The sequence below is a fragment of the Vanellus vanellus genome, assembly GCF_965231255.1.
Source record: "Vanellus vanellus genome assembly, chromosome: 3".
NCBI lineage: Eukaryota > Metazoa > Chordata > Aves > Charadriiformes > Charadriidae > Vanellus > Vanellus vanellus.
The window spans coordinates 129,462,927-129,490,460 of record NC_138907.1 but is presented as its reverse complement, the minus strand read 5'-3'; the positions used below and the strand labels follow the sequence as shown (position 1 = coordinate 129,490,460).

Below are 27,534 nucleotides of genomic sequence, written 5' to 3'. Positions count from 1 at the left end.
GAACGTTTCCAGGGATGGGGCAGCCACCACCTCTCCAGGAAACCTTGGTCAGGGGCTCACCATCCTCGTCGTAAACAATTTCTTCCTTATATCTAGTCTAAATCTCCCCTCTTTTAGTTCAAAATCATCACCCCTTGTCCTATTGCAACAAGCCCTACTAAAAAGTCTATCCCCATCTTTCCTGTGGGCCTCCTTTAAGAGACGATGATCCCACGAGGCATCGAGGCATCTCCTAATGTCACAGGTGACCTATTCTCTGTAGCCATTCTTGACAATGAAAGTAAAACTTTGGATCTGAAACTGATGGTGAAGATTCTTGATATCCTTGATATCACGATGATGAAGCTCTTGATATCACCACTACCAGCAGTGGGAGATTCGGGAACCAGAGGCTTCCAGTCTCCTTCCCTGAGGAAGAGGGATGCGTAACGGGATATCTGAAGATACGGGCTGGGCTGGAGTGAGCGTGGCTGTCAGCATCCAGCTCAAACGGGTCAAAGCCAACTCCTGAGGCTGTGCATCAATGGATGAGAAAGACTGCAGGACTCCTTGAGAGAATTAACTGGGGCGAAGAATTTGGCAATTCGATCTCGCCAAGAGGGCAGTCCTGACCGCGACCACTCCCACCACGCGGAGACAGGGCGTACCTGAGATCCGGGTGTGCGGCCATGTTCAGCATTGACCGCGCGAGTGCCAAGAGCACTCGTAACAGCGTAACCCAGCTTTACAAGATGTAGATCTCCTGGAATTCTGTATTTTATTTAATCCGATGAACTCATTAATGTTGTCAGAAATGCAGGATTGAACCTACCACGGGTGCACTCCTGCTTTTATTCTTCTCAGTCGCAGGAGGCTACTGGAATTCAGGTCTTTCTTATAGCAAGCACCCCCCTCACCTCCATTTGGTGAATTTATTTCAACAGAGAAAGGTTCAGAGAAAAGAAAATTAATTTTCACGTTAGAAGAGTTCTTCCTAAACTACGTTAGTTAAAACCCCGAGATTTTCTATTTCGCTGCTGTTTTAATTCTTTGTGGATTTAAGCACATCTGCTTTAGGCTTGCAAAACTGTAGGGACATTTACAGTAGTCAGACTAAATCACAAATACAATACTCTAAACCCAATTTGGATTACATGACGATTTTAGTAGTTAGAACAACTGCCATTTCACTTTGATAAATAAAAGCCCCAAGAGGTTTCAGCCTGAAAGCACCACGAAGGGCCAAATCTACAGCTGGAACAGATATTTCATACAATCGGGCTCTTAGGTAAGACTATTTTGATCTAGCACTACAGATAAATTGATTCCAGGTATGGTTTTTTTTTCCCATTTCTGTAGTACAGTGCAATATTTACACCAATGTTTGACTATGCAAAGTATTTTGATGTTTTTGATAGCTAGGTTGTAAATACGTGTTGTCGCAGCGCAGTAGCCATCACAGTACAAGAGGAAGCTCTCTCAGTAATGGCTAACATAACATCTGAGTAAGCAAATATTGAACCTCATCATTTCCAAGGTCTTGAATTCATCATATTTCTTTAATACTAACCAGCACTGCATCTGTGTTTTCTGGGTCTCTTTATCTTCCTTCGAGCATGCTTCAAATCAGCTATAACTACAAAAAACAACACAAAAAGTAAAGCAAAACACACAGCTCAAAGGTGTTACCCTTTCAGGAGCACCACAAATCGGGCATTTAGCTCCATGGCCAGCAGAGAGGACACCCAGCCACCTTCCAGCCCACCTCCGGACAAGCTAGAGCAAGCTCTGCAAAGATCTCCTCTTGCCTGCTCGACCTGGGATGCGATTCAAGGAAAACAGAATCGACAACAGTGAGGTAGACGCCAAAATGCAAATCCATTCTCTAGGTGTTACGCGCTCTTCCAAACCGGGCTGGCGGGCACGCAGCTCACTGGGGTCCATCACTACATTAGACTTCAGTGACACAAACGCTGGTTTGAGAGAGCGCATCGTGTCGACAAATACGGGGTTGTGTCTTCTCGTAGCTCTTTCATTTGCTCGAAGCCGGAGTGCAAAAGTGTATTTGTGGGCTGGGGAAATAAAGAACAAATTGGAGAGAGGCCAATAACCCATAAGAAACTACCGACTTCAAAAAGATAAAAGTTTACAACACAGTTAGTAAAAGAGTGATTTATGCTCAAAGGGATCATTTTGTTGTACCAGACCGTACCTAAACCCTTGTGCCGCATGTAACATGCTTTAACAAGATGTTTCGGGACTCCCTTTGAAACAGACAGCCCTTATAAAGAGACGAGGTGGAAGAAGGGATAGCTCCTTACAAAGGAAAGGGCCAAAATGGAGTGATAACGTCTGCGTAACAGATGATGAAATGAGCCCCAAATTGCTGCCATCTGTTAGCAACCTTTGCCCAGTGAAATGAATTTCATGTGAGGTCAAGAAATCCCAAACTGCCATTTCCTCATTACTATTAATAAGGGCCAGGTGCCATATAAACCAACACTGGATCCAGATGTCCTTCACGTGGCTTTGATTACCCTTCCAGGCTTGGGTAATGATAGGAGGGAAAGTATTACAGATGCACACGCAGAAACACGTTTAATATTAATTTCTCTGCAATTGAATTACTGGGCATTAGCAGCATTATACGCCCTCCACCCTACTGAACGGCTGTGGGTCAGCTCTGGAGACGGCACTCCTGCAAGGTGTCGAGGAGGCCGTCCTTCGGGCTGAAGGTACAGCATCTGCAGCTGCCACCGGGGCTTCTGCCATCTTTCCCGTGATTGTGTATGAGAAGCAATCCTTCCCGCGAGCGACAGCCAAGATACAGGCGACAGCTCGCATTTGAATTTCATCAGCGCCTTGTTGGATAGTCTTGAATGTCTAAAAAAGTATCGGTTTTCCCTGTCTCTGAAATGGACACACTCAATTTAATACAGAAAGATGTGAAAATGTATGGTTGTGCAGCTCGGTTAAGATTAAAACGCCGTGGGAAAGCTAAGCTTATTTGCTATTTATGGCATCAAACAGTTGTATTTGGGTGCCAAGCCAGTGCTACAGCACAGTAGAAGCAATTAGTAATTGCAGAGAATTAAGCATTACGCTGGATCGTATCCTGAAGGAGGAGTGTGCGTGCATTGTCTGCACTTACTTAAGCTTATTTACATACTAGAGCAGGTCCTTGATGACAAAGTGAAGAAAACATTGTTTTAGAAGAGTCAGCATGGCCACGAAATTCAGCAGGGAAGCAATAAATATTTCACATCCCGGACTCTACAAGGATAATCATTTAACCCATTACAACCCACGCTCAAAGAAAATACGGTAAAATAAATTATTCCAGAATTCTGTCTTCTAGCTTTCACTCTTGCCAAACTCATCAGCAGCATCACATTTCTGAGGGACTAAACAAACACCAAGTAAAATCAGATCTTGCCAAAACAAATGCCAATCCTCATAGTACATCTCTCCAGTCATCTGAATGATACCTCCGCAACGGAAACACATCTATAGGCTCACGAATACATGTCCCCAAATGTAGCAACAAATGCTTTGGTGGAAACATCTATGTGAAATGAAAAACACCACCGACGCACCACAGTGAATTCTCATGAGCAAGTGAGAAAGGACAGAAACACCCACGGAGTGGGAGAATATCTTCAACAAAAAAACCCCACTCTGACCTTGCATATGGGAGCTTTAGTGGTGACTGATGAAATATTCCTATAGGATTAGGCCAAGCACTGAATGCATGGTCCTAAACAACCCCTGACTCTGCAGAGACATCGCTCGTCAGCCTTTATAACCTTCTCTCTGCTCTGCCGTTACACAAACTATCCTTTCTCTTACTGCTCCACAGGGCCACGCACCTTACCATGCTCCTGCTGATCCACAGGTGCCCACTACCTGTCCTCCACCCAGGAGCGTACGTCATTGACACAACAAGGTTCCATCTCGGGAATGGCAGCCAGCCTCTTCCAGTTCGGAAGAGTTCAGGGCTCCTCCAAGGTCAATGAAGGTGTAGTCACCAGAGCTTCCGGCTTCACCTTTTTTCTCGGAATGCTGTTTTTACGTAGGACCATTTCAGTGCTCTGATTTGTAGCACGACCCCTCAAAATCTGTGTGAACATAACGTCCAGAGCGGTGAATAAGACCCAGGAAAAGGAGTGTTTCAAGCTGGCTTTGCTGTCAAAGACCGGTTACCGTAAAGCTGAACCCTGAGCGTTTGACAAATACACCTGGGTGTTTCAAACATATTCCTAAACTGCCAAGAAGCGAAATTTCTCATAGAAGTCACTTGTAGAATAAAGCTGTTGTTGGCTCACCCCAAACCGACAGCCCATGCTCAGACACCTCTCGGACACTGTTCTCACTCTGCGGCCTCTGGGGCATCATCTGGACTATGGCTTGCTCCTGTCAAAGACGCAGCAGCAGCTCAGACCTGGTGGTGGGTATTAGCTCAAGCATTGTTCCCACGCACCTCTACGCCCAAGGTAAGGTTAGGCTTGAAGACACGATGCTCCTGCGTGCTGACCGCTGCTCTGGCACAACGCGGTGACCCCACTGATGGACGCTGTTGGATTCACACTGGCTGCACTGCACCCTGGTGCTGGGCTCCCAGAAGTGGGTGCTGGGTGATGGCACTTGCGGTTCTGCAGCGAGCAGCTGAGGTCTAACGGGATTATCAGTCCCAGCAGGTCCGACCCAAGCTGAGCCTGAGCAAAGCCATCATTTCTGCAGCACTTCCCCCGATCTCCACAGTTATTTGCTGGGGCACACAGTGATGCCTGAGATGGCTCTGTGCTCTGTGCTGCTGCTGCGGGACCCCTGTGACCCTGGGCCTCCGGGGGAGTGCAGGAGCATCCCACCAGGTCATAGAATCATAGAATTGCTGAGGTTGGAAGGGACCTTTAAGATTATCAAGTCCAACCATTGACCCAACCTGACAAAACCACTTCTAAACCATATCCCCAAGTACCACGTCCACCCTTTTTTTAAACACCTCCAGGGATGGTGAATCCACCCCCTCCCTGGGCAGCCTGTGCCAATGTTCAGTGAAAAAATGTTTCCTAATATCCACTCTAAACCTCCCCTGACATAACTTGAACCCATTTCCTCTCGTCCTATCACTTGTCACCGGGGAGAACAGGTCAGCCCACACCTCCCTACAACCTCCTTTCAGGTAGTTGTAGAGGGTGATAAGGTCTCCCCTCAGCCTCCTCTTCTCTGAGCTGAACAACCCCAGTTCCCACAGTTGTTCCTCATAAGATTTGTCCTCCATACCCCTCACCAGTTTCGTTGCCCTTCCCTGGATACGCTCCAACACCTCAATGTCCTTCTTGTAGTGAGGGGCCCAAAACTGAACGCAGTACTCGAGGTGGGGCCTCACCAGTGCCGAGTACAGGGGGACGATCACTGTCCCAGTCCTGCTCACCACACTACTGCTGATACAGGCCAGGATGCTGTTGGCTGCCTTGGCCACCTGGGCACACTGCTGGCTCATATTCAGCCAGCTGTCCACCAACACCCCCAGGGCCTTTTCTGCCAGGCAGCTTTCCAGCCACTCCGCCCCCAGTCTGTAGAGCTGCATGGGGTTGGTGTGACCCAAGTGCAGGACCCGGCACTTGGCCTTGTTGAACCTCACACTGTTGGCCTCGGCCCATCGGTCCAGTCTGTCCAGATCCCTCTGCAGAGCCATCCTACCCTCAAGCAGATCAACACGCCCACCTAGCTTAGTGTCATCTGCGAACTTACTGAGGTGCACTTGATCCCCTCATCCAGGTCATTGATAAAGATATTAAAGAGAACGGGCCCCAGCACCGATCCCTGGGGGACACCACTTGTGACTGGACACCAACTGGATTTAACTCCATTTACCACCACTCTCTGGACACGGCCTTCCAGCCAGTTTTCTACCCAGTGAAGAGTACACCTGTCCAGGCCATAAGCAGCCAGTTTCTCCAGGAGAATGCTGTGGGAAACGGCATCAAAAGCTTTGCAAAAATCCGGGTAGATAACATCCACAGCTTTTCCCTCATCCATTAAGCGGGTCACCTTGTCATAGAAGGACATCAGGTTTGTCAGGCATGACCTGCCCTTCACAAACCCATGCTGACTGGGCCTGATCACCCTGTTCTCCTGCATGTGCCGTGTGATGGCACTGAGGATGATCTGTTCCATGACCTTCCCAGGCACTGAGGTCAGACTGACTGGCCTGTAGTTCCCTGGATCCTCCTTCCTGCCCTTCTTGTGGGTGGGTGTCACATTTGCCAAACTCCAGTCAGCTGGGACCTTCCTGGTTATCCAGGACTGCTCATAAATGATGCAAAGTGACCTGGTGAGCACTTCTGCCAGCTCCCTCAGTACCCTCAGGTAGATCCCATCCGGCCCCATAGATTTGTGCACCTCCAGGTGCTGAAGCAGGTCCCTCACCATTTCCCTTTGGATTACAGGGGCTTCATTCTGCTCCCCATCCTTGTCTTCCATCTCAGGGGTCTGGGTACTCGGGGAACAACTGGTCCTACTGCTGAAGACTGAGGCAAAGGCAGCATTAAGTACCTCAGTCTTTTCCTCATCCTTGGTCACTATGTTACCGGCCCCATCTACTAGAGGACAGAGATTATCCTTAGTCCTCCTTTTATTGTTAATATATTTACAGAAACTTTTTTTGTTGTCCTTGACACCAGAAGCCAGGTTTAGTTCTAACTGGGCTTTGGCCCTCCTGATTTTTTCCCTACATAGCCTCACTACCTCTCTGTAGTCCTCTTGAGTGGCCTGCCCTCCCTTCCAAAGTTGCAACCCCAGCTCCCTGTTCAGCCAGGTCGGTCTTTTTCCCCGACGGCTTGTCTTTCAGCGCACGGGGACAGCCTGCTCCTGTGCCTTTAAGACTTCCTTCTTGAAAAACATCCAGGCTTCCTGGGCTCCTTTGCCCTGGAGGACTGCCTCCCAGGGGACTTTGTCAACCAGGCTCCCAAAAAGCCCAAAGTCCGCCCTCTGGAAGTCCAAGGTAGCAGTTCTGCTGACCCCCCTCCTTGCTTCTCCCAGATCTGCCGGAGTTACTCTGGAGCCGGCAGGAGCGGTGCTGGACCTGCACTAGGGAGGCCGGCACAGGGATAGGACACCCTCCCCATTGCAAGACCGGGGTTCTTCTGGGGCACCCCAGGGCCCACTGCAGAAATAAGGGAGAATTGGCTGTATTTAACCATCTGTGATGGTGTGCTCCACCCCCAACCTGACCTTTATCTCCCCCAACCCTGCCCAAGCGATAACCACGCGTGCTGGTCATCATGGGCGCATCTAGTTGTGATGGCGGCACCCGGCTCAACGTGTTTTCGGGGAGACAGATAACACAATGGCCATGGGCTGACTTGAGCAATGCGCCCACCTTACCACAACGCTGGTACAGTGGTCGACATGCAAAGATGACCATAGGTCAATCATCTCACCCCGATAAATAGGGAACAGCCCAACAACTCTTTCAGCTCTCCTAAACAACAGTGGGCTGCACGCCAGGATCTCCCCTTGAGTAGGGACGCTGCTCAAGGTCACTCCTTGGGATTCAGAGACTCGTTGCCGCAACAGATCCTCATTCAGTGACCAATTGCATGCTAAACTTTGGAATCTCAGCTAAGTGATATAAAGGATTGATTGTGCATATATAAAACCTTAGACATAAACCATTGACCAAGTCTGGGACCAAGATTGGGTCCAGCCACACCTAGACTCCTCTCTGAGAAGTTCAGAAAGCAAGAGGGTCGCCTCTGAACCTCGACTCCATGGGAGGGTCTCCCTGGCAGTTCTGTCCTCTATGCAGTAAGTAACCGTGTGCCTTGCCATCGAATCCCGTTAAAACACTGTTGCATTTACCATCAAACTTTGCTAAAGCCCTGGTTTATATCAATAAATGTATCGGTGCTTCTCGCTACGAATGAAGTGCATCGCTCCATCCGTGACACCGTCTGAAGAGACCTACAAAGCAGGCACCACATATATATTATATACAGCCTTCACACACCTTCCTGCATACAACCTCCCTCCAAAGCTCTGCTCCTCACCCCCACTCCCCCGGGGAGAGTGGCTCTGGGGATGGGATGGGATGGGGTGGGATGGGATGGGATGGGATGGGATGGGATGGGATGGGATGGGGATGGGAATGGTGATGGTGATGGGATGGGATGGGATGGGATGGGATGGGATGGGATGGGATGGGATGGGATGGGGCAGGGCTGGGGCTGGGGCTGGGGCTGGGGCTGGGATAGGGATGAGATGGAGATGGCATGGAGATGGGATGGGATGGGATGGGATGGGGATGGGATGGGATGGGGAGGGATGGGGATGGGATGGAGAGGGGATGGGGATGGGATGGGGATGGGACAGGAGCTGATGGGATGAGGATGGGGTGGGGATGGGATGAGGATGGGGATGGGATGACCCTACAATTTCTGCAATGGCCCAGGAGCTGCAGGTGGGAACTGCAACCAGACTGGTGTGTGACCCAGAGCCTTGGCCATTCCACCCTGGTGAAAGGCATCTCAATGCTGTCTCTTCCAGTGCAGCCAGCCGGCAGCATGGCCAGCGAGCAGCAGCACTGCCACGTCCCGGGGAGCACAATGTGCCTTTCCCAAAGCAAGGACGCTCCTCTCCTGCAGCCGCTGTGTTTCAAATTTATTAACAACAAAATGGGACATCAGAAGGAGGGGGAGAATATGCTGAATATGGAAATAAGCTCTCGGGGTTCTTGGAGCCCCTCTGAGCACGTGGCACACGACCAAGTCTTGACTTTCCTTGTAACCGCCCACGATAAATCTATAGGAACTGCTGTGAGCGAGTACTGTGCGCCCTGGTGTAAACGCCCTAACACTGCTTCATTTCTAATCCTCTTTTCACAAGTAACATGCATTAAAACAAAAAAGTATGCAAATAGAAACCGCTGGAAGTTAAAAATTGAATAATTTTCATGGTGGGCAGCCTCCCGACAGAGGATCTGTTTAGGAAATAAACCCAGCCTCTTCAGCTGGTTTAGAAGTACATTAGAAGGAATAAGTGTATTTTTGCCCCAAGTCAAAAGCAAGCGCAGCCGCAATGCTTTTGCACAGAGCTTTGTTAAAAATGGTAGCGGCTTAAAAGTTGGAACTTGGCACATGTGTCTTTCTCAGCGACGGCAGGACTTGGAAGACAAGAAACTGAACAAACTCCTGCCTGTTTCTAGCTGTGCAATCCAACGTGTGATTAAGTACAGAGGAATGCGATTCAGGGAAGGCATGAATGGAGCGGGACTCCGCTGAAACCCTCCTGCCTTGTGGCTGTTACCTCTTCACGGGACAGCGGGAGCATCGGAAAAACCACACTTCTCCCCGGCAGCTTTCCCAATGGCTATTTTGGAAAACATCTCTGGTTACTACAATTCAGGATTAAAAACATCTAAGGGCTCTCCACTGTTTTATTTTGCCTTCTGCACTGGACAGCACTTCCTCCCTCGTGCTGGTTGTGTGTCCTGCAAAGTGGGACAGAACGACCAGATGCCCTCTGGGCTGACAGCAACAGCCCCGCCAGTCCCCTGTGGGGCGTCAGCAGAGCCTCGTGCACCTCTTCATTGCTCCCCTCCAGCAGCAGGTTTATGCCAAGCCACCAGCCCCAACTGCTGCAGGTCTGCCTTTATTCGGGAAGGCTCTGGCGGACTTCTGCAGCGTTTGGCCTCCATCATCCACCAGACACAGCATTCGGAAGACAAGCACCAGCCCACTTCCCTCTGCTGCTGACCCAGCCACGGTCAATGCTCTTCGCTCTGCCCGCCCAGCTTGGCACAGACGGCAAAAGACATGAGCCCAGAGAAACTCGCTGATCATCGAACCCTAGAATGGTTTGGGTTGGAAGGGACCCTGAAGATCATCCAGTCCCACCCCCCTGCCCTGGGCAGGGCCACCTCCCCCCCAGCCCAGGTTGCTCCCAGCCCCGTCCAACCTGGCCTTGAACACCTCCAGGGATGGGGCAGCCACAGCTTCTCGGGGCACCCTGCGCCAGGGGCTCACTGCCCGCACAGTGAAAAACTTCTTCCTGATATCTCATCTAAATCTGCCCTCTTTCAGTGTCAAACCGTTCCCCCTCATCATATCACTCCCGTCCCTGACCCAGAGTCCCTCCCCAGCTCTCCTGGAGCCCCTTTAGGCACTGGAAGGCCGCAATAAGGTCTTCCCGGGGCCTTCTCTTCTCAGCATGCTCTGCTGGTGTGGGGAGAGGGCTTTTCTTTCTCTTCAGAAAGAAACCAGGTCTTCTGCAGACATCAGCTCCACACCTTGGTCTACATTTCACCGCATTCATCCCATCGTGATAACAAGCACCACCAGATTATTCAGGGATTTGTCGCTTACCTGACACTCAACCACCACAGGACAGTACGACCCACCAGAGCAAACAGACTGCCAAGAAAGTAATCCTGATGCATTTCCAGGGCTATTCTCTGCCAACCCTTCCTCCTCATATCTGCAAAAGTCGTCTGCTAGGGGCAGTGCTGCCAACGAAAGAGTAGGGTAAGGTCTTCTTCACCTCCAACACCTGACGTCAGCACAGACCCAGCCTTACTTTCTGAAATGTCTACTGACAGATGAAATCCATGGGTACGGAAGTACGGTTCCCTACACAACTTCAAATCTTTAACATCTAAATGGCTCTTTCAGGAGCCTTTCTGGGTTTGATACCCTCCAGGAGGCCCATGAACATGGCTCTTAGTGAGGAGGCACCAACTCAAAGCTTATTCTAAAGCTATGTCTGTCTATATTAGTGAATTGAACTGTACCCAGGAGTGTTTCTGGCACTGGAACAAGAGAATTTACAGTATCTAAGTGTTAGAACACTCCCCGGCATGGCTGTGACACATTTCAGCTAGCGCATTCCCCGGCAGTTCCCAGGCACACCGTTCCCAACCCTGCATGCAGCCATCAGGTCTTGGAGGCCAAGAAAATCCGCTAGCACGGAGGCGGGCATCTTCAGGCCGGTTGCTCTCAGCATCAGAGAATTTTTCTGTGCGTGTTTATGAACACAGGCGTAGCCCGTGTGCTACAATACCCATCAGCTTAACCAGAGAAGGCATTTAAGGCTGCCAGCGTGGTGGGTAACCAGATTTGGTCCCTTCCTTAAATTTATCCTGAACAGGCGGTTTTGTGTTAATCTACTTTATGCTCCTGGGACTGCCCACTCCTACCCTCCAGAAGGTGGTCTTCCACTTATTTCAGAGAAGTTTTTCAGTTATGAATGTAAATGAATGTCATTCAAGCCAGTTGGGTCGTGTTAGCTGTACAGCTGGCAGACACAATCCATCGGTGCTGAGAGTTTGCTGATCATCCAGAGAGACCACCAGCACTCCCTGCAGATGAAGGAGGACTTGCAGTGTGGAGGCATTAGGAGGAATTCTTCATATTTTTGTTAAAATGCATCAGTATGTGATGGTGGGAGTCACCCATCAGTGATCCACTCCGGAGAGGTGTACAGGACCTTTGGCTGATGCAAAAATGGATGCAGAACTGAAGAGCACTCTCAGACATCACCACGATGAGACTTCTTCAGCTGTTACAGGGCTCTTCAAGGGCGGGAATCCCTCGCTTGCAGGCTTCTACTTCTCTTGGGAAGGGACGTGGGTACCATCCTAGCTTGCTGTCTGGGCTCAGCTTTGTTACAGCCGTTGGTTAAGAAGGTTCGCCTCATTAAAGGTATGTGCGCTGCTGCCCTTGCACTTCTCAAGCGGACTGAAAGGTATCATCCATATACTCTGAATCATCTCAACGACGGGAGGAAAATGGGAGCTCCTGACTCCCTCTCCACGGGGTTAAGGAGCAACCCTCCCACGACTTCCACAACTTCACGAGGACTGTTGGGTGAGAGCGTGTTCACTTTTCCTGATTGGTAACACAACCTCGAAATTCATGAGCCCATTCTGCTCTGCTGTGTCGTATGGTTCCCACCATCTTCTGAAGGGAAAAGGTTTCCGTTCCAGTGTTTAAGCACTCCCATGTGAGTGCCTCTGCTGTGAAGCCATTTCTGTGCCTGTTTGGCATTAGAGAAGTTCTCTTGTGTTGGAGCACGAGCGCTTGATGCTCTTCTGGATTTGTTGTATGAATTGTACTACACGCCAAAGACATCATACATGTGAAGTACATCTTTGTGAATTCCTTTAACGTTCTTCTGAATATTGAACAGTACAGCTCCGATGCCTGTTCATTTGACTATAAAACAAAGAGGTTTTAATATTTAGCAGATTATTTAAGCCTCTCACCAGCTGTGACATGAAAACGGTCCTGTTGTAAATTAGGATCTACACTGGCAAAGATCTTTATTAGCTGGGACACAACAACCTCAGCAGTAGTAGAGAATAGTGTGGTGGACTATGAATATCATGTGGCTTAATACTCCATAACTGGAATAATCTCTCTGCCCAAGGCACGGTTCCTCAAGGGTGTGACCAGGACTGGCCCCATCCATTCCAAGGGGCACAAAGGGAACGACTCTACAGAAACTTTCAAAATCTTGGTAGGAGATAGACTCTGAAGATGGGGCACAGAAGTTACTGGACTTTCCTGTAAATACCGGGATCAGAAATAGTGGCTCTCTCCTGATACACATTCCTTACAGCTTGCCACGATTTTCTGACCAAGACTGGCCAAGAAACACAGTAGCTTCTAGGCCCTCTGAGGACACTTTTGTGACTGGAGTTTGGTCTCTCAGATGCCACTGTGCTCACCTAGTCTTTCGCTGGAGATGAAAGTCTGTTATCACAGTTTTCTGTAGGCACTTGGTGGTAATCTCAGTGTCCAAGTAACTTCTTCTTAGCCTCCCAGGAGCAGCAAAGATCTCTACCCAATGCTTACGTGTGCAATCACTCTGGCTGCAAACACATGAACAAACTGTCCCACCAGGTTAAGCGTCTTGCTGGACTAGGTGAATGCTGGCTTGTGACCACAGTCAAGCCATTCAAAATGGCCACGCTGACCCGGGCGCCTTCAGCCCCTGCAGTACACCGTATGTTGTCTCAGTTAAGTGCAGAATGAACGAGATGGCTTTTTGTTCAGGAAGCCTTTTCTGCTTGCCAAGCAACTTGCTTGAACATCGCCAAGAAAGCTGATCCTCTGTGACCCATCTCTGTAAATCTTCCCAGCAATATGGAGAAGGCAGAATGGGACTTGCAGCTTTAGCAGTGGAGGGAAATCAGAAATTCCTAACATGGCCGCTGATGGCACTGCTCTTGATGTGCCGCCAGTCCTGAGTCAGTGACTGATATTCTGCCTGTTACTCACCTTAACCCTCCATGTAAATTCATGTTGCCACCACATGACCAATCGATCTCATCAAGGGCTGAGACGATCATCACTTTAGATCACTAAGGCACTTGGGCATTCTCTTCCACAGGACTCAGATGGTGCTCCACGTTTTCCCTCATACGTGGTCCTGCTGTTTCTGGACTAGTCTGTAGACCTTTGTGAGGTACTAACCAGACCAGGCTCTTCTCCTCTAACTTCTTTTTCCAAGATGCATGCATGTGGACACAAGGATGGGGCTGGCTGAGCACACAGTAGACTGGTGCCCTTCTCTAGCTACTGTAGTGTTTTATACTCATGTAGAGGGAAGATGCGAGTCTAGAGCCACCAAAACTGGTAGAGGTTCTAAAGGACAGCGGGATGTTTAATATTTTTAAAGTTCTTCAGTTGGCTGTGTTTCTTCAACCCACACTCTCACAGTGTGGCCCTTCATTCGGCCCTTCATTCAAGTATTTCTGCTATTGGAGTACATTGATGACCATGATGTCCTGAAGACATCGGAAAGCCAGTATATGGTCCAATGAGTTCTTCTGGACTTCAAGCTGGAGATATGCCATTACCTCCTTTTCAGAATAGTGCAGTGTGTGATGTGTAGGGTTGTTATCAGCTACATGGAAGTCCAGCTGGAAGCCAGTTACTAGTGGTGTGCCTCAAGGTTTGATACTGGAACCAGTGCCATTTAACGTCTTCAGTAATGGCCTAGATGACAGGACAGCATGCACCTCAACAAGTTTGCAGACAATGCAAAACTGGGAGGAGCGGTTGATAACACCAGGTGGTTGTGCTGCCATTCAGAGGGACCTTGAAGCGCTGGAGAAATGGGTAGACAGGGACATAATGAAGTTCAACACAGGGTGCAAAGTCCTGTTCCTGGGAAGGACTAACCCTGTGCACCAAGTGCACTCTGGGGCTGACTGGCTGCTGACTGGCTGGAGAGCAGCTTGGCAGAAAACGATGTTGGGATCCTGCAGAGAAGTTGAACACGAGCCAGCAATGTACCCTTCCAGCAAAGAAAGTTAACAGCATCCTGGGCTGTGTTGGGAAGAGTGTTGGCAGCAGGTCAAGGGAGGTGATCCTTCCCCTCAACTTAGGACTGCTGAGCTCACATCTGGAGTGATGGGTCTAGTTCTGGACCACCCAGTACAAGAAAGATCTGGAGCAAAACTGAAGCAAGTCCAAGGAAGAGCCAAAAAGATGATTAAGGAACCAGTGTATCTGCCATATGAGGAGAGGCTGACGGCGCTGCGACTGTTTGGCTTCAAGAAGAGAAGGCTCAGGGGGATCTTATCAATGCATACAAATCCCTAATGGAAGAAAGTGCAGAAAACAGAGCTAGGCCCTTCTCAGTGGTATCCAGTGACGGGACCAGAGGCAGTGGAATGGAAATATAAGCACAAATGGAAATACAGGAAATTCCATTTAAAAATAAAGAGAAAACTTTCTTACGGTGAGAGCACTGAAGCACTAGAACCAGTGGCCCAGAGAGGTTGTGGAGTCTCCACCTTTGGAGATACTCAAACCCTGATGGGACAAGGTCCTGAACAGCTTGCTCTGGTTGACCCTGCTTGGAGCATGGGGGGCTGGACAAGATGACCTCCAGAGATGCCTTTCCACCACAGCTGTTTTGTGATTTCTGTGTTTCTCAGCCAAGTGGAGCACTGTATCCTGGGACTTCCAGCTTTTCAGGCTGCACCTTTATAGGTAAGGGGACAGCATTTCAAGTTACTTCAGCCCAGTAAGGAGGTGAAGTTTCAACTCCTACAGCTCAGCAACGTGTCCTTTGGTTGGTCAAAACCTGCCTTCTTGAGTTTCAAATCCTTTTTGGCTGATTCATCATAGATTCCACCAGAATGGGACGGCACGCAATGTCAATGTGTTGACATTATTTTAGCAGTCAGTTTTGGCTGTCTTATCCTCCTACTAACATAGCGTCCCAGGGAAAGAAGGGAGGTAAAATTGGGCAAATTCTTCCTTTGATCTCATATTTACCCTTTTTCTTTATCCATGATCAAGATGAATGTCACAGAGCAGGAAAAACAAGCTAAAATAATGCTGCATTTCCATGCAGGTGATCATTCCCAGCAATGATGCTGGGTAAGAGAACGACATGAGATGCAGCATTCCCCTTGCACATTAGAAGCTGGAAGACAGGGACGGTGGTGTCTTGGTTGTTTTCCTTCCTCCAGGAAAGTCCTTGAAGATCGCTGCCACATGCTGCGATCTGGTCCCTTTGCTAAGCCAAGGAATTTCTGCAAGGTGCCTTAGCGAACCCAGGGATACATCTTCACTGGCAGCATCAGCTAAAGATGAACTGGGCTCCAACAGAAGATACACACTTACCACCATCTTCTTTTTAAATTGACGTCAGAACTTTAATAAAAGGCCATCCAGGAGACATCAGAAGCTCATTTCAGCACACGTAGCACTGAAGCATTTTCAGCAATAGCAGTTACCCAGAAATATGTATTTCCTTACAAAAAATAAGTCACCAGAATTTCCAATTCATGTATCAAATATCCAATTCCGATATCTGACAAACAACACGTAACCCCCCCAACAATGGGAAACACATGATTCACCTTCATTAAAGCTTTGTGTATAAAGAAAAAACATGTTCCAAAATGCCGAAAATTTGTTCTGCTGGAGGGAAGACATTGAACATCTGGCCATTTCCGAGAAAAGCAAAAGGGCTCCCTCTGGAGTGGATTCCGAAATCAACACAGGATTCAGGTTTTAACAGGCGGGCAGAGAAAATGAAAATCAGTAACAAAGCAAATGCATTCTTGTCTCTTGTTAGTGTACTCATCCTGTTTACAACGAGCATACTGGGACCAATTCAAGGAGACTATATCATGACTGAATGATATGGATCCATGCCCAGAATATTAAGTCATTAATTAGTTTTCATGCATGGACTTGTATGTGGCAAGGAGGCAAAGCAAAGGAATCCTGAAGAGACAAGAAAGCTTTCCTAGCATGTAAAACACTCCAAAGCATCTCCAACAAAATATATTATGAAGCCAGCTGAGAATCCACATTTTCAAGCCTGGACGATCATGCACAATTCCATAAAAACCTAATGAATACAGCCACCGATTGTGTACCCACGGCAGTAAACTTAATTTGAAAGGGAGAGAGGAACAGCTTTGAGGACATACACGAAAACATGCTCTACTGGAAACAGGAGGGCTGCTTTCAAATTAACAGGTGAGAAAGACCCCACACCCCCATGGTTCATATGCATACAAGCCAATTAACAGAAAATTGTATTTTCATGCAGAAAGAAAAGAGTCAGATCACCTACAAACTGAAGTCAACTTACTGCCTGCTTTTGCTCTTCTTCCTATAAACGTCGGCAAAAGAAAAAGGTGAAGAGAGAAACGGGATATATTAATTATTGTGTGAAAAGGAAACACACACACACAAAACACACAACAGACCCGATGGAAGAACAGAACACGGCGAACTGTAGAAACATCTGCAGGCACGGAAGGGAACAAGGGCGTTAGACACAACAGCCGTGGTGGGAAGGTGTCATCTGCTCCATTCTCAAGAGAAGACTCTTGTCTAAAACGGCCTTCGGCGGTGGCGGGAGTTGCATACCCGGGATGGATGTCACAGTGTGGACATCTCGGACACAGGACAGGATATCCAACGGGTATCTCTTCTTCTATGTGGAACCTTCACTGGCTTTACTCCTCCTAGCCCGGACTCTCTAGCTGTCGTCAAGGCAAGAAAGACCAGACCACCATCCTCTAAAGTCTGGAAATGCCATGCGGAGCGTGCAACCGCTGCACGGCATTCGCTTCCCTGTGTGCACGGATCTGCCGTCACAGAGACCCAAACCGCCACCGCCCCAGAGGCAAAATGCCACCGCTTTGGTCAGAGAGTGCCCGTTGCTCCCCCCCACTCAAATTAACGAGCGGCTGCACCCGGGTCTGGAACGGGAGGGGAGAGCACCAGAGACGCGGAGTCTTTGCTGCGATGCAATGTTTGTCAGTACGGATCACTACTAATTTGAAAGACCAAAAAAGGTGAAATATGGATGAATTTATCCTCTTTTGAAGCAGAGAGGTGCCCACTGCGACCCTCTGGGGCAGCGGGATCACGTTCTGACTTCGACTATAGGAACATTCCTGGGAATGAGCAAAATACCACATAGTCCAGAGTTCCTTTCCTAATTCCACGGTTTTCATAGAGTTTGTCCTCGCATGTGTAACAACCCTTATGAGTCCCGCGGGCTGTTCTGTCTGCGGGCTGGGCGGTGCACTGAAAGAAAGGCTGGCGGCGTGTTTCGGACGACTCTCATCTACGCAGAAACAGCAACTGCAGCTCTGTCGGGGTCCCCTCCTACGCTGGCCTTGCACGGACTGCCAGTGCAGAGGGCAACAGGACCACTGGTAAGCACATCTCCCCAGAAATTCAGGTCATGGAGTTAAAATTCCCGGAATAAAAGCTCCTTCTCGCCTTGAAATCCATGAAACCATTTATCCACCTTCCCTCATTTTTTTTCCCCGTCTGAGCAGGGTTAACCAGAACCTTAATTTAGAGCAACTTCTTCTCACTGACCGCTGTCATAAAAGGTATTTTCCTGATGGTGCGCTGAGGGCACTGCAGAGATATCTGGGAACGACCGCAGAGAACTCCACATCTCTGAGCACAGACTTTTGTTTTTTTTTTTTGTCCCAAGACTTGAGGTTCTTTCAGGTGTGTTTTTGGGCACCGATGGAGCAGATGGAGGGAACAGCTCCGCTCAGCCGCAGCTCAGCATCAGCAGCAGAGGCCACCGCTGCCCTCCCCGCACTCCCAGATGTTTCCAGTCGTTCCTCCTACCGGCACTGGGACTTGCAGAACCAGATGGTGAGCCAGGTCAGGAAAAAGATCTTAAATGATCTCCACTCCACAAAAAAAAAGTTGTTAGTTTGAAAAATGAGGCTTCAGCGTTAACTACAGATGTGAAAGAACCTCTCAGGAGGCGTGGAGCTTTGCGAGAAGGACTGAGCAGTGATTAGATAAATCATCAAACTGGCCAGTGAGGAAATTACCCTTGGGGAAATGGAAAAAGTGAAACAGGATATGTCTGCTGAATATCCGTGTAGCTGGAAGCAAAAGCCCTGCGAGAAGGCCGGCAGTTGTCACCGCGGACTGCCTCCCAGCGGAGAGCTCACGGCACTAGGTGCGCTGCAGAAGGCTTCGGGGGGAAAGGGAAAGCTGAGCCAACGGCCTGGACGGGGAAAAGAAGGTAAGAAACATGGGAAGAAAGTCGCTGACGACAGCCCTGACAGGTTGTGGCCACCGATCAGCCCAGCGGGACAGGTGGCCTCTGGCGTGCAAGGGCTTCAGCTATGAACCACAGCCCGGCTGGAGCGGGCAGGAGGACAGGAGGGTAGTGGCCAGCGGGAGCCCCGCGGTGGCCACTGCAGCAGCCCCGCAGACTCGCAGGCTACAGCATTAAATGAAATTGCGCTCAGGCCTGCTGTCTGGCACGATGCGCACATGTCCTCGCTGTTAAAATCCCTTATCGCCCCAATCGGGGTGCCCACAGGAAGGGGTCCGGGTGCCGGACAGCCTCCGGGTGGTGATTGGAGATGGTTTGGGAAGTGCTGGTAGCTCTGCTCCAAAGGCACGTCAGCCAGCGCGCCAACAGCAGAGCAGGTGGGTGAGTGCCTCTCCAGGGAACGCTGTCCGGCACTAACGAGCTCACCCTGACAGCCACAGCCGGGGTCTCACATGGGACCACCCAGCAGAAGACACCAACGTGGTGAAGAGCGGAACGGCCAGAACTTCTCCTTCGGGGCAGAACACCAACACATTCCTGTAACGGAAACCTCCTAACAGGAGCGTCAACGCTCATTGCCATAAGATTTGGAAGGACACTCAATGCAAACCCCAACCTTAACTCTAAATTGCCACCGGCGTGGGTAAGTCACGGTGTGGGCTAATAAACATCAGAGCAGGACCCTAATCACGGGGTTCTGATTACCTCCGAGTCGAGAGCCCTCCTCTGCTCTGAGGCCAACTATCACAGCATGGCTCACCATGGGAAAACTGGATGAACCTCCCGAGAACAGCTACGTCCTTCCAAAAGTGGTCTTTCCTCTCTCTACTTCTTTCACAGAGGGAGACGGGGTACCAAACTTTCAGACAACCAAAGTCAGGTAAGCTGAATCCAGCTCTCAATGGTGAGATGAAGCAGCATTAAAAATGTAAAAAATACCTCATAAGAAAATGGAAAAAAACATAAAAGCTTAACAGCTGATATAAATTATAAATAAAAATTTCTGAAGTGCACCAAATGATGAGAGAAGCTAAAACGCTGCGGGAAAAATTTGTGTCTGGCAGAGCTAAAACCACGAAAAAGGAGACTTTGCAATGAACACAAATATCAGTAACAAAACAAAGCCTTGCGGTGCTTCTTGATGGTCATGATAAAATTCTTAATATGGGAAGAGGAATTAGTATTTCTGTTCTATGTTTGACTAATAGTACTTTCCCCCCGCAGTTTCTACCAGCAAACAGTGAAGTACTTTCCACTAATAATGAGAAGAGGTGTTAAAAAGCATCTACTAGAAATAATATTTGTAGATCAGCAGGCCCGGGTAGCTTGCAGCTGGGATTCTTAAAATAATTACATGAGGAGTTAGCCGGTCCAGTGACGGTAATTTTGCACAGACCTTGGAATCCCCAGGCTGGAACGCCCCGTGTTGCACTGAGATTCAAGAAGGGAAGTAAGACCACTCTCAACAAGCATAAGCACCGTGCCCTGTCGTTAATTTATTCAAAGCAACAGAAATGCTGACACAAGACTCAACTAATAAGCAATACACAAAGCATTGTAACTTCCCGGAAAAGAGCTCCTGCCAAATAACTCTGATTTTGCTATCGGAATGTCTTACAAGTTTGGCTTCTAAAGGAACGGCACAGATGTAATACATTTTCATATCTGCAGTTCCTTTAGAGGCCAAACTTGTAATACATTGTCATTAACCAGTTCGCACTATACAAAATAAATAAAGCCCTTTCCAGGGAGTAAGATCTGGATGACTGACAGCTGTCAAAAAGCAGTGACTGGTGCAGAAAGACACAAAAAGGAAAAAAGTGATGAAGAGTAATGAAACCCCTCCTGTAACTCTCTGCATACTGTTGCTAAGAGTCAGAGAAGAATTCAACATACAATTTGCTTTTTCCCAATTAAAAAAAAAATATTAAAAATCTGGAGAAGGCAAAGAAATCAACCATAAAAACCACCGAAGCACAGTTTGGTGAGAAGCTCAGAAAAGCTCTACCTGTTTAACTGATCTAAAAAAGAAGACTGAGAAGTGCCTTCACTGAGATGCATAAGTATCTGCGTAGGAAAAAACGAGGGGTGCTGAAGTAGTCCTTAATTTAACGGAGGGAGAACCACGTGTACCAAAGCCAATGGCTGTAAACTGAAGCTAAATACATAAAACTGAAAATGAGGCATAAATTTTGAACTGTGCAAGCAAATTTGCATTGGCAGAGAATTTTCCATTTTTGATTTCTTCGGCTCAAGAACAGATGTCTTTCTGGAAGATGCTTTAATCAAAGAGAAGCTGCCAGGCTCCATAGAAAGCGAAGCTGGGGAAGCGCAGAGAGCCATGTTACGCAACATGTAAGAACCGAATAATCACAATAGCCACGGGCTCACGGGTAGCTCGGGTTGGACGTGACCCCAGGTGGTACCACGTCCTCCTGCTCAGAACAGGGCCAGGGTAACCTCAGACCAGGTTGCTTCCAGCCCTGTCCAGCTGAGGCTTGACAACCCGCCAGGACAGAGAAGGCACAGCCCCACTGCCTGAGCATCCTCGTGGGGAAGAAGTTTCTCCTTATATTCAGTCCTGTTTGCCCTTATAGGTTTTAAACAGTTTGGGAACTGGAGGAGTTAATTAAAAGACGCTGGAGTCATAAATGAAAAGTCTAGTAAGAGCCAGCTCCTAAACCAACCTTCTGGATGATACAGCCTAGAAGATGTCATTAAAGTTTCTGTCAAGTCGATAACTCAACTGCATGATTCAACCTGGCGAAGGGGTCCTAAAAACATTAGTTTACCACATGGGGGTCAGTTACGGGTCCCTTCCCTGTTCCGCAATCGCCTTTCCTCTCTCCTTTGTCTCTGCAGCTGCAGCATCTGCTCGTGCTCGTGCTCCCTTCCCTCCGCAGCACCTCCGTGCTCTCCCCATCGCGGTGTCACCGACGCCGCCAACCTCTGCTGCTCCACACGATGCCACGTCCACGTGTCCGACCCGCCGGGCAGGAGGGACCACACAGTGTCCGGGCAGTTGGGAGATGGGAGTGCGATGGCCGAGCGGGCAGAAGGGTGGGCAACGCTCCGCGGGTGGCTCTGGCGTATGGGTTCGGAGCAGGGCGGCCGGGGATGGTGGCCCACCTGGCCGTCAAGGCTTTTGAGGTGGAAGAGCAGAAAGCCACGCCAGCCGACAGAACAGCCCTTCACCCTCGTGAGATGACGGCGCTTACGTCAGGTCGTGTTTGGGAGAGTTCATTTGTGGAGGGGTACGAGTGCTTTGGAAAGAACGGGATCTACGGAAAACTCACATCAGTGCTTGTCACCGTGTTAGGGCCGATGTCCAAACTCATTTTGTTATAAAGAGGCTCCTCAAACACGTGCAAGAAAAATGCTCAGACTGTGGTCACCTGAACCACAAAGAATGAAACTGTTTCTGATGAAACGACTTTTTATACTTTCCTAAAGCTGTGATTCAGTTTTGGGTGCCCGTTTTCAGCGATATCACACTTCAACTTACAAAGATTTTGGGTCTGAAGAAATCAAGGTGAATTTAGCAAGCGATTGTCTTCAAATTTTTAGAAGACAGACATTAACAGGCTGAAGAGGAAAAGGACTACAGTGTGTAGAACCACTGATTTAAAAAAAAAACCAGTTACTTCCCAAACATTAATACTGTGTGCTCATCTGCGCAGGGAGACGAACTAAAACGGGGACCTCTGAGGTGTGTGTGACCACAGCCTCTCGTGTGCGCACCCCCGTTGCAGAAGGCACGCCTCAGGCGAAGAGCGGCTGCATTCAGACTCACAGACGATGCGAATCCATCACCGCTTTCACCTGCAGACGAGCTCTACGTTCTTCTGGAAGTACCGAGATGCGGCTGACCTATAAACCCCGCGCTGCTCCCGCCAGTGCCGCCGCTGCCATCCCTCTCCCACTTCTTCCGTTGCCCACGGCATCTCTGTTGCATCTTGTCTCACACCAAAACCTCTTCGAGGAAGGACAATGTTTTGCCATTCACTTTCTAGAGAGGCTCTTGTCCAATTTAACAAATGGAAAGAATAAAGGCATAGCAGTATTTCAGACCACAGCCATCAACTGTGAGCTCAACTCCGGCGGGGCTCTATAAAGAATAACGACGGACCCTCATCAGGCATCCAAACAACAACGCGCCCTGCGGATGAGAGTCCACAGCGCCGTACCCTCCCCAGCTGCTGCGGGGTCAGCGTCGCACCCCTGGAGAGACGCAGCACCGCAATGCCGCGGAGTCGCAGGCTCTGCTGCAGCGACCGCAGTTTCCAGCTTATTCTCCAGCACAAGTTGGAAAACTGAATTATCACCCCCAACAGCATGCAGTTGATTACCAAATCTAATACTTCATTGAAGGCCTCCAAATCTTACAGTTCTTGACATTTTCACCAAAGCAGCAGCACATGCACCTGAAAACCCGTTACCCATCTGCACCAGTGCGCAGAGCCAGCACGGAAATGACTTTTCGCAAATTCCTTCTATTCCTCATGAAGTATTCATAACGGTACGGCAGCAAAGCAGGAATCTCAGCGTGGCAACAGCCAACTCCCGAGCCGGGGAAGAGCAGGAGGCACTGCATTTCCCGCGGGAGACGCCTCACCTTGAGCAGTTTCATCAGCCCTTCGAGCTGCACCATCAGTTCTCTCCGGCTCTCCTGAAGCGCAGACATCCTCTGTTCCAACTCATCCTTCCTCTGCCTGTCCAAGTTACATGAAAGAAAGAGTCAGAAAATAAACTTTGGGTATTTCAAAACCACTTCAGGAAATTCACCCGTATAACTGTGTCTTTGGTGTCCACCACTCCCCTCTGCTCCCAATTTAAAAAACAGAGCAAAGCACAGTACGATGACCACGAAACCTATATATACCGATCAGCTTTTCACTGAAAATCCAGAAATCTGCGCTCAGCACCTCGGTAGTAGGAAGCCCTTTCCAAGAGCACTGCGTTTTGAGAAAAAAAGCCCACTTTTTCTTCCTTTTAAGAACTCCCTTAGGGTGAGACCCAGGCACCCTGCAGAGCTCTCTGACGAGCAAGGACGAGCTACGGGAGGAAAGACAGAGAGAAAAAAAACGAGGGGAAAAGGCCGCAGATGTTTGGAAAGGAACAGCTATCACCTCTCTGGACGGAGGCTCAGCAGAGCTATTTCTGTCCACCAACGTGACGTACAATCTGTGGCGTATCTGCTGTACCAGAGCCCAGGTAACAAGAACAGGAGACAATACGTGACCTTCCCCTTTCCTTGGTGTCAGAAAACCACTGTATTTCTACTGACACCCATCTGTGAGATATTTAAGATACGACTGTTTGGATTTATTTTATATTTAAAAAATAAAGAAGTGACCAATATAAGGAGAAATTCAAAGATGAACGTCAACACATCAGAAGTTCATTATCTTTCATGATAATGAACATAATAACAACAACAACAACAATAACAACAACAACAACACAAACCCCAGACACAGATAATGATAGGTAAGTGTAAGAAAAAAACAGATTAAAAAGGCTTATTTATTAATCTACAGTTATTTTTGTGGACATCATCATGTCTTAATCCAAAGTTAAAGGCACCCCGTGTTATAGACTGATTTTTTAAATGTCCTAGACTATATTGGTATTCGCATGTAGTATATTATGAATAAATCATTCCGGGAATTTTAATAACCAACTGGTTTTAGAAACTGGACATCAGAATCCAGAACAGAAATGGGCCATTTACTCAGACTGAATAGATCCGTTGGGTCTGGCTCTGGCTTGCTTTTGCTCTGGTGACGGTGAACGCAGCACAGCATACACACACCCCGACCAGAAAACCGCCAGGACTACGTAACGGAATTAACTTGGAATTAACGAAATTAACACTGGTTCTTAAAAGGACAGAAGACTACAAAGTATTAACTATCCTGGGTGTTTCCTTCAATATCTTTTTGTATTTTGAAGAATATGGCTCTTAAATGCCAAAACATATCACAAAAATAAGGCAATAAAGAGATGATGGCACATGCCGGTCACCTACAATGTGTTAACCCCCCCAGACAGCTTTATCTGATACGGTCCTTCTTCTCTCTCTCGGTCAGTTCAAAGTCTGTGCTTTTTATTCTGTAGTTATTTAATGTAGCATTGTGGTTAACAACCACAAATAACGTAACAATCATCATATTAAAGAAGTACAGCTCTGCAAACGTAGCTGCTAACGATGGATCACAACCAACGTCTATGTCTGATTTTGGCTGACGTTACTCAATTTCCTTTTCGGTGACCTCCACTGGAGAAAGCAGAGGCACTCTTTGTCAACGACAAAGGCTGTTAAATGTTCAAAACCAAAAGCCAGGGGGAAGGGGGAGGCGCAGGCTGAGGCGGACGCCGGGGGGACGGGTCCTCGGCACTTGAAGGAGCATCCGCGGACCTGCGCGCAGATGTGGGGACCGCGAGGACGGGGGATCCGCCGTGCTTCATCCAGGGTGACGTTTGCCAGCGGCGCGGTGGAGCCGACTCTGCTCTGCGGGTTTCTAAACCTGGGGCACGTTGTTTTTCTGTGGATTATCCTTCTGGTGCTTTCACAGCCTAAATCCCACGCAGCAGCTGAACCCACTGGGCGACGCGCGCTTGCACGTACTCCTTGCGTACCGCTGGCGGGCTTGGGGCACCTCTCCTCGGCAGCTGTCACTTCGTGAAGTGCTTTCATGTCGCAGATAAAACTGCTAATTGTGACGCTACGCAGTCAAGAAAATGAACGTGCACTTTGAGTTTATTAATGAGAGTGACGTTCGGCGGTAAGAGAGCTGAGATCGGTTCTCTCTGCAGCAGCGCGGAGGCTGCGCGCGGGGGACCGGGGCCGGTGCACCCCAACCTACAGCATCCCAGAGTGGTGGGGGCTGGAAGGGCCCTCTGGAGCTCCCCCAGTGCCACCCCCCGCCAGAGCAGGGGCACCTCCAGCAGTGGCACAGGACACCTCCAGGCGGGTTTGGAATGGCTCCAGAGGGGGAGACTCCCCCCCCTCTCTGGGCAGCTGTGCCAGTGCTCTGCCGCCCACACAGGAGAGAAGGTCCTCCTCAGGTTGAGATGGAACTGCCCATGGTCACGTTTGTGCCCGTTCCCTCTTGTCCTGTCACTGGGCACCACTGAACAAAGCCTGTTCCCATCCCCCGGCACCCTCTCTTTGGGGATTGATAAGTGTTGATAAGACCCCCCTCAGCCTTCTCTTCTCCAGACTGAACAGCCCCGAGTCCCTCAGCCCTTCCTCAGCAGAGAGACGCTCCGGTCCCCTCATCATCTCCGCAGCCCTCGCTCCTACGCACAGGGGAGACGCAGAGGCCTTAGAGAGAGCTTGACAGCAAGCCCAGGGCACAGCTGGAGATCTGGCACACCTGCTTTGTGGGGAAACTGGAGAAGTTCACGTCACTTACGCAAGGTGAGGTTAAGAGGGAATCGAAACCTCCAAACCCTCACACGCAAAGAGGAATTTTGAAAAAGACCCTTTTTACCCCAGCAGGCGAAAGCACACGGGTTGGAAAAGCGCAGCAGGCTTACGAAGGTCAGAAATAACGCACCGGGCACAGGAGAGGCACAGAAATTAACTGGTGATCCCATTAACAGTTCGGGGAGACGCGGCACAGTGTTTCCATCCCTCACACGAGCGCCCGACCGTGACGGGGCTGGAGCGCAGCCGCAGGGCTGCGCAGGAGAAGGTTCCGGCCCGTGTTACACAGAAGGCCAGGCCGGACAATCATGACGAGTTGGCGGGTTTTACGTGCTTAATTCAGCTTTTTTTCCTTTGTAACTCTTCTATTTGCCAGTGGTGTTTACGTATTTGAAGGCCGGAAGGGGCTACAACGATCACTCAGCTTGTTTTTCCCCTTTAGCAAAACGCAGGCTGCCGAATTCCTCCTGGCCAGCTCTGGTTTGTTCCCAATAACCTCTATTTTTGGAAAAACATCTTCAGGAAAGATGACTGGGGACTGAAAACTCTATCACTGCCCTTGAGATTATCCCCTCGCGTTAAAAAGTGTGTGCTTTGTTTGTGGTCTGAGCGCGGCTGGGTTCCAGTTTAAGCTCTCAGCTCTCATTTCTTCCTCTGCCGGGTCAAAGAGCACATCAAGTCGCCCCTCAGTCTCTTTTTTTCCCCACCTCTTGCAGAACATCCGTGGGCATCTTCCGCATCCTCTCCAGTTTTTTAAACATTTTAAAAAAAATATACATAGCGATGTAAAGCATAAAGCGGGAAAATCTATGAGCTATTATCACTAGGTAATAGAATGAAAAATATCAGTGAGATACCAAAATATACTATAACGCGGCAAATTCTGTATGAAAAAGTAATGGAAGAAGAAGTAATGCGTATTTTGCAATGCAGGGCGGCTCACACCTTGCAGACGCTGCCTGCAGTTGCAGTCGCTCCCTCCCGAGCGCAGAGCGCTTTATGGAACGCCTTTAAACGCTGCGCGCAGCAGCGGCAGTGTGCCATGGCCCGACGCGGCAGGAGAAGCCCACCCCAAGGAGTGACGCACAGCGCAGTTTGCACAGGGCTGCTGCCACCACGAGCTCAGGTTTTAGAACCGGCTTTAGATTACAGATGGCATTTTTGAGGGTTGAGCTCTGAACTAACTGGTAACAGAAGATGCAATAAAATACAGCCGGAGAATGCCCTTGTGAGTACCCGAACTCTGAAACGCTTTATTCTAAAAATACTGACAATTTTCTCCCTGTCACTTCGAAATGCAAACTTAATCAAAGAGGCTTTGAAGACTGTCCTCCAGCTTTGGATGGATGTCTGACTCTGTAGGTATGAGCTTTGGGAGTTTCACTGACTAATCAAAAAACTGACATTTATCTACAGCTCTGCTCCTTTGGACAATAAAGGATGAGCAGTGAATGCCCGTTTGGCTCGTTCTTCCTACCAGTCTTTACAGTTTTCTGAACTCTACGAACAGAATTAATCTTAAGACACATTTTTATTTA

At 49.0% G+C, this 27,534-nt stretch overlaps 1 protein-coding gene across 1 annotated transcript in view; it reads right to left on the bottom strand.

Annotated features, from left to right (window-relative positions):
* DTNB (dystrobrevin beta) overlaps positions 1–27,534 on the bottom strand; it is a 216,009-nt gene that overhangs the window by 44,175 nt on the left and 144,300 nt on the right. Inside the window, 2 exon segments of the mRNA XM_082481519.1 lie at positions 16,606–16,626; positions 23,177–23,273. Of these exon segments, the coding sequence (XP_082337645.1) occupies positions 16,606–16,626; positions 23,177–23,273 (118 nt within the window).